Consider the following 13,341-nt stretch of genomic DNA (forward strand, 5'->3'; position numbering starts at 1 on the left):
AATTCCTAGGAGAGAGATTGCTTTTAAACATTCTGTTTCACCTGGAGACCTGATGTGCAAGCCACCAAAGCCAAGAGAGGACTTTCCAATAACTCTGACCATTGCAGAATCCAAAATTAAATGCAGATATGCTCAGGCTTGAGAATACTGCAGAACAGTAAAAAGTGTTCTGAATTCAAAAGCAAGTAATTTGAAAACAAAGCAGAGCAAAATAAGTTTGAAACAAGCATTTCTAGCAACCAGGTACAATATTTGGCAGGAGCTTAAATGCAGCTGAATGTAACAGAAACAGTTTGCTTTGGTGTCTATGGAATTGTTATTCAGCAGCTTCCTTAGCATCAAGAAAAAATAAGTATCAGTGAAAGGAAAATCCCTATAATGATGCACAGTTACAAAGGAGACTGAGAAATTGCTCCTTGTTGGATACACCAAACTATTGGATTTCATTTCTCCTTTCCCAGGTATGCTCCTGTTGTTATCTGCTGCTGCTGTCACAAAACAGGGCATTTGGGAAGAAGTCATCTCCTGCAAGCAGGTTTTACAGATGAGATACGGACTGTGTAACCACATCATTTTCCACTCATGTAAAGGTAGCTTCACAGCTACAGTTTAAAGCCTGAGCAAGAAGAAGGGCTGAAATCCTCCTAAAATTGTAAATATTGCAATGGTCAGCAACAGGTCAGCATGTTGGGTTTGTTCTTGTGACACCCTCCAATGCAGTTGGCATTGAGATTTTTTTGTTTGTTTACTTACAAGAGGCTCTCTCCCCATTGTTCCTTGGATTTATGTCTCCTTTGCTCTGTCGTCCTTTGGTTCCTGAAACCTCCTCCATACGGTAAATCTCAGAAACACACAGTTTAGGATTAAATGCAAAGTACATTTTCCCCTCACTGATTGTCAAGTTATGATGGTTCCAGTCCCACAGCTGCTGAAGATTGTGGTTGTCAAGCACATAGAAGGAATAATTCCTAGAAGGAAATTTTTGAAGAAAAAAAATAGTTTAATTCACAGCTCATTCCAACAAATATTACTTTACTACAAGAAAATTTTGAAATACTGTGTTTGCTCCCTCTTACTTTAAATTGGTGTTCAGCAAAGGGCTTTCTTCTCTCCCATGGAGCAAGTTAACCCTGACTGTTTAGGGGGCAAGGAAATGAGTGTGACACAGGACTCCAAAGGTGACACCACACCATCTACACCCCACTCCAACGTGTTTTAAGAGTTGTATAGGAGCTGCGATGAGGAATATATAAATTCATGTCCTCTGAGCAGCAGATCTCTACACTGGATTTTCCATTTGGTGGCAAATGGGAAGCAGTAACCTTAGGTACTTTATGGAAGGAAAAGCCTTCTGGAGTTCTGACAATAAAACACAGTCATTAACACAGCTCTTGCTTATGTTTACAAAAGCAACTCTAAGAGTTTGCAAGTGAGGTTTCCTTGCCTTTCTGTTCTACCTCTTGGCCCAGTAAAGATTTCCTACATTCTGCCAAGTACAGCTGCACCTGTACATCAAAACCCAACAGCAAACAGTTGTCCTGACTGCACAGGATCCACACTTCAGAGCCCAGAACTAAACACAGGCAGCTGTGCTGAGCCCATTCCCTAAGCACAGCCCTGGAATAACATGCACATCCTTTATTTCCACAGATACTGTATACAAAGCTGTATGTAAAAGGCCTATTAAATATTATGAAAGCCCTATTAAATATTATGAAGAAATTCCTGGTACTACTCAATTTGGCTGAATTGGGGAAAAAAGCAGACATGCAACAGAAGCAAGATTGTAGGCTCTACATCAGCTGCAAGACAACACCTGCAGGGACACTGATATTCGGGATAGCAGGGACAGGAATGCACCACTGGGAAATGAGATAAAGGTCTGTGGAGCTGATGAACCTAAATCAAGATAACCCACCACGGCAGCATTTATTTCACTCTGCTGGGAAGTTCCCCCATTAACTCAGCAACACAAAATCCACTATTAACACAATGAAGCCCATCTTACACTGCTAAGACATTGCCAACAGAGCTACACTGGGCTTTCTACAAACCCTTCTAACTACAGTTTCTGCAGGAAAATGTGGCAAACAAACCACATGCCATATTATTCATTTATGGTTTTCCCATCAATTATTCCATTTAAAATTTAGCATTAATTCCTCTCTCACCCAACCTGAAACAAGAACTGTGCATTCTGGCTCCAATCTACACAGATTTGTCATTTCTTGTAATGCAGAGCATATTTTCAGAATAATGTGAAAGACAAGTTGTTTTTCTTATTTCCATCTGTCCCCTAATTACCCAGGACCTGATTTCTAATGAAGTTGCTTTATCTGGTACCACTTCACACAGATGCTGAGAAGAATGTGCTCAGTTAACAAGAGAGCAGACATGTTTGTGCTATAAATGCATTCTGCCAGTAGAGAACAAGGATGTTGAACTGCCTGTGGGATTTGACAGCCACCACCAAACCTTGTGTTGATTTCAAAGTACTGCACCTTACTAAAGTTCAGTGTTTTCTTGCCTTGGTTGAAAAGCTAAATATATGAGCTTCTGAAACCTCCATACAAACCCAGCCTCACACCTCAGTGTACAAACTATCCAGCTCATTTTTTCAAACTTCACTCACACACAGGCAGCTGAGAAACTCCCCCAAAATCAGCACTGAGCTGAGGAGCACCCCCATGGGAGCCTGCACTGCAGCCAGGTGTCACCACAGGTCTGGAGGGTGTCATTCATTCCCCACCCACCCTCAGCACAGGGTGCCTGTTCTGCTGGAATGCTGTGGTTAGATCAGGCCTTGCTGCTCTCCTGAAGACTGTCTGGATTCACCACACCCTGACAACAACTATCCCAGGAAAACAAGCCGTGAATTCCTCAGTGAGCAACCACACAACAGCTAGAGATCCTGTTCACGCCTTCCAACAGTCCTGACAGCTGATGCCTCTGCCTCAAAATGGTGTAGAAAACAGGGGGAGGTTGTTTGGATTTTATAGGCTGTCCCCCAGTTTGCTGCAGAGGTTGAAACACAACATCAGAGCAGGACAGTGCCCCAACTGAAACTCCTCCTCTGTCATCATCTGGCCACTTGCTCCTGAAGGCCACACACTGCTCATTTTCCAGTACCCAACCTGGGATGCTCTGGGATGTGCTGCCTACACACCATCCCTGCACACAGCAGGGAACACACAGACCCCAGCAGAGGATGGAGGGGCCTGGCAGAGTCAGCACCAGATGAGAGAACAAAACCCTGAAACAGAAACTGAGACCCCTCTGGCAGCACATCTCCATCTCAGTTTCCCTACCTGCAAGGAGAAATTACTTTCTTGCTGTGGAAGCACATTCACTACAGACATGGTTTTCAAAAGAGGCAATGAAAACTCTACAGACAAACAAAGCAGATTCCCTCTAAACTTTCCACTTTCCATGATAACCAAGGCAAGCAACAGCAACTGAATAAGGAACAAAACATCTGAAGTGCTGTTTTGTCAGTCCAGTTCAATAAATAAAAGGACAGTGGCTGTGGGGTCAGTCATGAAATGAGCAACAATCATAATGGGCCTTAAGTTACCCCCTCTCTCCCCTCTTAATGCACTGCTGGCACAAACAGCTCTTGTCCCAGCAGCCCACTGCTTTCCAGGTTAAGATCCCACTCCTGGTCGTTCACAGCTCTGCCCAAGTAATTGTTCAGGCTCAGTCCTTCCTTGTCAGGTGCCTACTTCCACCTAAGTATTTTTGGACATGTTATTTAGACTGTGGTAATGCCTAAATTATGCCAGGCATCTTCCAAGCAAAGAGACTGCCCCTGCCCCTTAGTATGTAACTGCAGTCACTTCCTAACACAGGGGAATTATAGCACAAGCAGCTCTTTACTATAGATCTGGTTTACCTCCCCACTCAGCCCCATTTCCTTCTTCAAAGCTGCACCTACTTACTTCTCTGTTTGGACCCTCACCACACCTCAGCATCCCACACCATGCAGGGATAAAAACTTTTGCCTTGACAAACTTTTACCATCATAGGAAAACAGGAGTTATGTACAGCAATAAGTATCACATGGTGAGTAATTATAGAAGCAATATAATCCACAGCAAACATTTCAAGGGATCAACTTTTCCTGACCAGTCTTTTGCATGCTCAGTAGATAATCCATGTAATGCTAACATTTCAGGGAGTCGCAAACAATTGCAACTTGCACTGTGTTTCACTTCCAGTTGCACTCCCTGGCCAGTAAAATTCTTATTTCCTTTCAGCTGACTTCTCCATAAAATTCTTCTAAAACCCAACAGTAAAGAACTACAAAGAAATCCAATTGTTTCTGAAGACACTCTTTTGTCAAAGAGAGCAAAAAGAACAAACAAAACTGCTTTATTGATATAAAGAATCTACCTAGAAAAACCTAAAGTGAAAAGCAACAGCAAAGGTACCATAAAATACTTGTCATATACTCAATTTAACATGCTGATTTGGACAGTAATGCAAATGAGCAATGCTGTGCAGAGGTGTTCATGAGGAGGAAAACACTGCATATTAGTGGAAGAGGAGAGTCCGTAAATGAAAGTAAATGGGTTTAAGGAGACTTATTCTCCACAGTTTTCTATTAAAGCGAAATTGCATCCACAAATATCTGAACACTTACCCATCCACCTGCTCCTCTCCCAGAATGTACCGCAGGTTCTTCAGGAAAGACAGGGAGACCAAGGCATGGGAATGCCGGATCTTCACATACCCCGTTACTGTCTCTATCAGACCCATAAAATTCTCCAGTTCTGAGGCAATGTTACCTACAGTGAGAAAATGATAACCATTATTGTAACAGAATTCACAGCTTTGACTATTCCGAATATTCTGCTTCGTCCAGCAGTAGCTCAGTAAAAGATAATGTTTGTACTTGCTGCTTTTGAAAATGAGAGACACTGGTTTTCCTCCCCCAGAACAGCTGCCTGTGCAGCCAGATGGTTGAAGGGCAAAATAAAGCCACAGAGTAGCAGTGGGAAACCAGTCTTGCTTTTCCATACTGGAACACCTGATTTTTCCATGGGCACTGCCCTCTGAAGCCAGCACCAAATGGTGAGCCAGCATTCTGGCAGGGATGAAAAGACCCTTGTGTAAATGCACACACCATGAGATGGAATTGCTCTTTGGGTATGGAGCAAAGGTCAGGCAGAAAGCTCCACTGGAAAACAGAGAATGAGACTGAAGATGAAGAGAAGAGGGTATGTTCCTGGTCTGCTCTGGGTCACAGAGCACTGCTTTCCATGACCTGAAAAGCTACAAAACTGAACCAGTTGATGAAACAGCAAAGATAAAAGCATCAGAACATCCTCCTGCCATGAAGCATGTTCCAGATAACTCACTTTCCCATACCAAATAATCAGATGCTCTTTGGCACTCTAAAATAATGCTTAAATAAAAAAATAAAAAAACTCCCACACGTTTGCCCCAGCTAACTGGAACATTTCCCCTAAAGGAAGATTGTACCTGGAGCAGTGGGACCACAAATTAAAAAATCCACATGCTGCTGTAACCAAACCCTGGAACTTTCATTCAGCATGAGGCAGGGAATCAAACAGATCCCAATCTTTCAATCCTATTCATGAAACTAAAAGGGACCTTCCATAGGGACATACCAGTCCAATAAAAACTAACAACAATTTTTACTCTGCTTTTAAGAGCTCATCAACTGTCAACACCTCCCTGGCTGATGAATCACTGCTCTGACAAATTTAATCCATTGCTTGCTCAAGACATGTGACAGAAGTTGCCTGCTCACTAATGCTGACCATCCAGCAGCACAGTGTTAGGCTTTATAAGAGCTCTCAGCACTCTGGATTCCCTGCTCTAGCAGAACACCACACCTTGCCTTAAAAAGTGAGGTTCTGCAGTCTTACAATGCCATGTGACAAGTTATTTACCTATCCAGATGCAAGGACTTTCAACTTTTCCACCTTCTTGGGCCTTTATTACCCCTTTGGGACCACTGCTCATCTGACTGCCTAATCCTGGTTCCTTGTCCTGCCAAAAACCCTAACAAAAATACCAGCTTTCCCTGGGAGCTGCATACCCATTCCACCCACGTGGGGCAGGACGGTGCTGCAGAGGGCCAAATCAAACAGGAGCACTGCTCTGGGCCTGGAAAGCAAACAACTTGCTGAGTTTTTAATGTTCTTATCATCACGCTGACGACAGAAGGAAAAATGTGAAAAGCAGCCTTATCAGGGTTCCGAAAGAAGGGCGATCACTTACTGCCACGGCGGATGTTGATCAGCAGATTTCCCTTGAGAATTGTGCATCCCTGCAACATTTGTGCTGATGTGACTGAGTCAATGGTCTTTGTTTTTCCATCCTCACAAATTTTGGGGCAAGGCCCCTCACAAGGGCTGCAGAACATGCTGTGAGGAAAGAGAAGGATATTGAAAATAAACAGTGATATACAACTCTGAGTCTACAGACTGCTCTGAGCTGAATTTTGGAAGATATTTCCCTCTAAAGCTTTGGCAAATCCTCCAGGTCAGAATGAAAGCTGTCATGCTTGTTCAGGATACTCTTGCCTGCTGCACTCCAGAGAAGCTGGAGGATTGTACCTCATACAGGGACCTATACCCACGGTCTGCCAGCTTGTGGAAGGGTCTGTGGTCCTTCCAAAGTCAAAGGCACCCCAGGTAAAACCCAGTGCCCTTACAACTGTGCATTTACTCCAACTGAATTGCTCCCAGGAACCTCTCCCCTCCCATTTACAAAAGCAGCCTCAGAGTGCAGGGAGGTTTCAACACAAAATAGGCCAGCCAAGAACTGGAGATGGGAAAATACTGTTCACAGTCTTATAAAGTTGTCTGTGTCGATGTCCATAAACCAATATTTAAAGCTCTGCACTAGGGAATTCCATGCTCCTGGCCATTTAACTCAGAAAGACAACTGTGGGGACACACAGTCACAGGAGGGATGTTGAGAAAGTGAGCAGTCAATTAGTCACTACTTCTTACAGCTTAAGAGGCATTAAAGCAGCAAGTTTAAGGAAACAGAAGATTGTGTCTTGATGCAAGGACAACTAAATGGCAACAGAAACTGGGAGAGGAAGGCCAGAAGTCTAAGCAGGTTCAAAATGGGTGATACAGATGGAAACATCAAGAAACACACATTCCCAAACACAGAGGAACCAGACTGCCAGAAGCTGGGAGGCAACACTGAAACACAGGCTCACTTCTCCTTACACTCACAGGCACTCAGAAGCATTTTTACCAGCCAAACTCAAGCAACAAGAACTCAGGGCAGACCAGCCTTTGGCTGCAGGAGCTTTTTAAATGCTCCATGGTTTTTTTCCTACATATTCATCTCGAAGTTGGACACTTCATGTGTGCACAATACAGGCCCTCTGATCATTCTTCCTAGTAAATGTCTTTCCTCATTGAAGGTAATTTTTATTTTCCAATTTATTCTAGCATTTTACTTAGTATTTCACAATTACTTACTCCACCTAGTATCACTTTAGAGAGGAAAAATAAAAATTAAAAAAACCCAAACCCAGCTCCAAAGACAAAGGCTTCTGCTGACAACACTGATGGACAGAGGCTTACTATTTATTTTTTTTTAAAGAAAGTGAACCCACTTTCCTCTGAGGCTTAAAGAAACATGTAAATTGATAACAGTTTTCCATGCATAAACCACAGCAGAAAGAAGCTCCTTTTCTAAGTAGTAAGCTCCTATTTCAAAATCCTGCTCTTTAACATGCCACAAACCACTAAAAGCTGCAGACACAAGAAAGAGGATTCAACTAAATGTACAAAGAATGCTGGAAATGCTTTCCATTTGCAACTATTTGTTAACAGCACCTCTGGGGAACAGAACATTCACTAGCCTTGAGTTACAGCTCCTTTCAATCTCTGCAGAGAGCACAACACCGAGATAAGACAGGATGGCCGCGCACTCCAGCGTAAGCGGCTCAAAAAGCTGCTACTACAAGCTCCAGGAGATAACAAAAGCTGCATTTCTCAGGTGAATATCTGGATTTGGGCAAAGGCTGTGTTAAGTTGCTTGTATCCAAATGCCAACTGGAGACTGCCTGGAACAGATGGATGACACGCACACGGAGACACACAACTGCTGCATCACCACAATCACCTTTCCAGAAAACACAGCAGCCTACAAAGACATCTTTTAGCATAATACTGAAGCACTACAGATTTTAGAACACTGACTATCCTTTACTGAAAGTCTGTGATTTCCAAGGGACAGTAGTCAATGAAGGCTGCTTGCTTAAACCACTGGAAATTACAAAGATCACAAGCAAACATTGCTCCAACTGTTAGAATTAAATAACAGGAGGAGAGTGACAGTCATAAAAGAAATTATTCTGTGTGCTGCATTATTTTTGCCACCATCTATATGATTACTTCCTTCTAAAACACCATTGTTATCTCCTGGAAATAGTGAAAAAAGGGAAATTAAATTAAATACACTGAAGAATACACATGTCTAAAATGCAGGCACACATAAAGCAAATGATATGCAAGGCAAGGTAACTCCTATGGTTTTTTCTGTGTGACAATGGTCATCATCCATCTCCAACCTTGGGCTTCACTTTTGCTTTGTTACTCTCTACTTGGAGACCTGGTTCTGCATGGCATGACCTCCTCCAGCCATTTGAAGAACCTGAGCCCACTGAGGCTGCACAGGACCGCACACACCCACCAGGTGGATTCCTCATGGAAAGGTTTAAGTCAGCTTCTACCAGGGAGCCACAAAATCCCCCACTGAAATTCCTGCTCCTACATCCTCCCCTCTACCCCAAGGAATTTACACCCCCAGCTGCCCTGAACAGGGAGTGGCAAGCCCACAGAGGACGAGCAGGCAGAAGCTGCGTTACCTTTGGCTCCCGTTGCGGATGAAGCCCGAGGGACACTCGGCCATGCACTCGTCGTTGTGAATCACAAACTTCTCGTACTCGCTGGCATCCGTGGCGGGGACTTTGGAGCAGAACTCCCTGGTGACACAGCGCCAGCCCTCAAACTTGTAGGTGTTGGGGGGGCAGGTGGGCAGGCACACGCCCTCGTAGTAGTAGTTGCGGCAGGCCACGCACGCCGTGTTGTTGTCGGGCGCCGTGCAGCTCCCCAGGCACTCGGGGTGGCAACACTCGTTTTGGTCTGTGCAGGCTCGCTTCCCGCACGAGCTGGGGCACACTGCAGGACACAAAGCAAGGCAGCATGAGCATCATCTGTTGGGGTGGGTGGCACTAGAGAAGAAACTCCATGGCGATTCATTCCCTGCGCTCTAGAGCATCTCGGAAAAGAAACCAAACCCACTACTGTAAAAAGATTCTGGTTTTCTCAGCTTTATTTGCCTGAAAGTATCTTTTTCTCAGATCAAATTTATGACATGAACCAAGTAAGTAATAAAGAAAACTGCTGAAAGCAAGATCAACATAAGGATAATGGAAACAGGCAGTACTGGAACCTTTTCCATAGCCCTAGTATTATGGACAAATTTTTTTTTTGGCATGCTGACTTATTGTCTTTCTAAGCATTTCTTGCCTTTCCTATCTGTACTTCAAATTGGTCTTTTATTGGCAAGAAAACAAGCTTCCTTCAAAACAACTTAATTACACTTGTAGAAGGAAGCACTGCTCTGTGCAGCACACATGGTTGGGCTGACCCCAGTGTAGCATCCCAATGTTGCTTATGTGTGCAAAATGCGGTTTAATAAAGTATCAAATCATCATCCACATCAAATACCGAGGAATTATGGAGCTACTATTTTCCCCCGAAGAGCATAAAAAATTTCTGCCTTATCCTCAAATTCTGGGTTCACAGAACAAAATATGAAAGGGAGGGGAAAAAAAGGGGGTGCAAATTTATGGAGACATTTGTTTTTATGTAAAAGCATTTCAGCTTGGAAGACATGAACAAAGAGCAGAATCCTCAGCAGCCGAGCTCACCACTGCTAGATCAAAAGAAGTGGCAGCATTATATTTATGTAACAACAGCATTTTGATTACAGCACTCTATGGCCTTTTAGCCACATGAGCCGTGTGCCAGAGGCTCTGGAAACACACAGATTGCAAATCTGGTTTGCATTAAGTGGCTGTTTGCCACTTTCTAACTTAGCTAAAACACTGTATCAGTAACAACAGCAGAAAACTGGATTTCAGTGGTGCCACTACAGAGACATCCAAGTGAAGCAACACAGACATTTAAACTGAATGATTTCAGCAGAAAGCAGAGAATAGGGAGAGAAGTTAACATCCCAAAATGACCACTGAAGCGGCTGATGAAACTCCACACGAACTCTTCATTGTGATTTATCTCTCAGTTTGCAGCTACGGTGTTGTTTTAATGCAGGACTAAGCAGCCTAAAATTTTAATGCCCTCTTCTACCCATAAAGTCCAGGCTCTCCAGTTTTTACAGTCCCATTCAGCGGAACTCCACCATTTTGACACAGGACAAAATGTTCAAGACTGCTATTAAGCAATAATAATAAGAGTAATAACAACAACAAAAATTCCCCCACAAAAAACCCACAAAAACCCCCATTGCTCAGAGCTCTGCATCCAGGATATTAACACCTTATACTGACTTTTGATAATAAAAGAGCCATTTTCTGACAACTTGAAGTAGTGCCCACCTTGAAAAGGACTTGTCAAAATGCCATTGAAGAATTTTGGATTTCTTGTCAGAATGATTCTATATCGACTCTGATTAATTTTAATCACCTTGTTTTGAAATAGATGGAGGGGGGAGACTGTGAGAACAAGGAGGTGGGACCATGAGCACTGCTTGTACCTGCTCAGGTACCACAAGTATCCTAACTATCACATGAAAACCAAATTAAGAAAAATTTTGCAGAGCTGTATAACTACAGAAAGCAGGAATGTAGAAGCAATCACTGCTAAATAATTCACTGTCTGAAGAGGCTGGATGATTTTTTCTCTTGAAAAGGAAACAAACCATATACAGCAAACCCATATACCAAAATAAAACATGCATGCAGGTGTGTATTCTCTTTTTGACTGTAATCTGCACCAGTGCAAAAGAAGTCTGCCCAGATGCCACCTTAGTAAGGCATCACAAATTGCCTTTCACCTTAAGGTACACAGGACTTGCATCTGGCACTACTAAGGGATTAAATAAAAAAAATAAATCAGTGTGTCTTGCTAGCAGATGGACTGCTGTGCTGAGTGGGTGCCAGAACTCAGATTTCATGTGGTAGCTACATTTCCAGTTCAAAGCCCTACTAAAAAAAACACACACACCCCACCCCATGCCTCCAGAAAGTTCATTACTGGATATATTGATTAAATACATCATTTCTTTGTTTTCATCTGAACAATCTGCTGGAAAACAAACACTGCTGTACTAAGTATTGGGATAAACATAGATTAAGTTTGTTTCATTCCTGGGAAAGACTCCTGTATTCCCTTAATGCCTCTGCCATTCATGAGCAGTCTGCTATAAAAATAGGATTCCCTGCATCTCCTGCTAAATCTGCTGACTCTAGTCTATGGAAATATAAATTGGAACACAGAAGGATACACAAGTTCACATGAAAAAGGCAATCAGTGAAACAGGTTTTCAAAACTATAGTAATATTTTAATCATTTTAACGTGAACTCTTGAAAACTTTATAAAGATAATTTTTTAAAAGCTCAGCAGCCTCGCTTTTTCCTCAGTCCTATTTTCTGCTTGTTCTTGCTAACGTTGGCAGAGTTTTCAGCCTGGAGACAATACGGGTATCCTGTTTCTTTGAAGAGGCAGAACAAGAACTTCTGTGTGTGTGTGTAGGACATATTATCAACAACAAAAAAGCCTTATCTGCCTTACACGCCAGCTCCCTCAGATATCTCTGTTCTAAAAACCTTACTAAACAACAGTGGCTGACCTCACAGGCCAGACCCATCTATCCTCCCCCCACCCTCCCAAACTGTGCTCCTTGGGCTCCTAGATTTGCACCAAAACATGTAAAATGCACGTTCCAAATAATCTGGCCAAAAAAGTGCCCTGCAATACACTCAGTAACTTGTTGACTTTATTCTGCAGGAACATTAGAGACACAAACAGGAGCAAACAGTGGGCAGAAATCTGGGGACAGAACTTATCAGCCAGGTACAACAGTGTCTCAGAACATGAAGGCTGATGACGAATACAAAAAAAAAAAACAATCCCCCGAACAAATCCTTGCTGACAAGCCCAAGGGCAAAAAATGCTTAATTGTCATCACATGGAGATACCAAAATAATGGAAAATTTCACAGACCTTGGAGGGCAGCCATGGGAGGAGGAAGTCAAAGCAAGATGTGGAGAAGGGCAGACCCTTAAGTACTTTAATAAAGAGATTATGGAGGCCTGACTAGACCAGCACCCATTTACATTTAGGCAGTGAAAGAGGTGTCAGATCTTCAGAGAAAGACAGTACAAGACTATCAATAGCCACAAATCCAATTTCCCAGAGCAAAACCAACCACAGAACTTTCACTGTCCATCCATATTTCACCTTCTCTCTGATTTCTTCAAGTGAGTTTTCCCTGCCAACAAATATTTTCCAAGTACTATTAAGATACTATGATCACTGATAAAAAAGAAAAAAAAAAGGCAAAATTTTTTATTCCAAGATGCCTGTTTACTGAGCAAATCAGAATCACACCTGACATACATCAAGGGGACACCTTAAAACCAAACGCAAGAAACATCTTAGAAACACAAGGAGCCCCAAGAGAATCTGACTCAGAGACTCATTATCCTCAATTAAAACCCCCAAGATGCTAAACCAGAACTGCAAACACAAAGCAAGGTTTGGAAATCCTCAAACACAGCTCTGGGGGGGTGAATTTAAAAAGCAAGCAACAAATCATCTGCCTGTATTTACAAGAGTTCCCTTTTGGACAGGCTGAGGCTGAGGAGGTGGCAGTAAGTTTGTCTGACATCTAATCCCTGCCTGCTATGCGGAGCGTGCACCACGCCAGGGCTCGCCGCAAACGCCCCGCGTTGACATCACGGCTATCGCGCAGTTTGGGCAGACAAAGTGTTCTTATCATCTCCAAGACGCCATGACTTCAGCGATGCTGGAGCAGAAAAATCAGGTGAATAAACAATCAGTCACAGGGAGTGAAAATGCAGCCAGAGGAGGAAGACTCCTGGCAAGCAGAGGCGCCGGCCTCGGCCAAGGATGGCACCGCGCCAGTCACATGCGGGCGAGCAAAAGGTTGCCAAGTGTGGGATAAATATTTTTTAAGGATTCTTTCTCTCCTTGTAAAGAGATATTTGATCTTTCTTTGGGTTTGGGGTTCGGTTTTTGGGTTTTTTTTTGTATACTCTTTTTGGCTTTTTAGAGCATCCTTCAGATAAAACA

General features: G+C 43.0%; 1 protein-coding gene across 2 annotated transcripts in view; it reads right to left on the reverse strand.

Annotated features, from left to right (window-relative positions):
• IGF1R (insulin like growth factor 1 receptor) overlaps nucleotides 1-13,341 on the reverse strand; it is a 171,129-nt gene that overhangs the window by 34,940 nt on the left and 122,848 nt on the right. For both annotated transcript variants that reach the window (XM_030955067.1, XM_030955068.1), the window contains exons 3-6: nucleotides 8,867-9,179; nucleotides 6,250-6,395; nucleotides 4,643-4,787; nucleotides 754-968 (exon numbers count right to left, since the gene is read on the reverse strand). In XM_030955067.1, coding sequence (XP_030810927.1) covers nucleotides 754-968; nucleotides 4,643-4,787; nucleotides 6,250-6,395; nucleotides 8,867-9,179 — 819 coding nt within the window. The remainder of the gene's footprint in view (nucleotides 1-753; nucleotides 969-4,642; nucleotides 4,788-6,249; nucleotides 6,396-8,866; nucleotides 9,180-13,341) is intronic.

The sequence above is a fragment of the Camarhynchus parvulus genome, chromosome 10 (assembly GCF_901933205.1).
Source record: "Camarhynchus parvulus chromosome 10, STF_HiC, whole genome shotgun sequence".
NCBI classification, from domain to species: domain Eukaryota; kingdom Metazoa; phylum Chordata; class Aves; order Passeriformes; family Thraupidae; genus Camarhynchus; species Camarhynchus parvulus.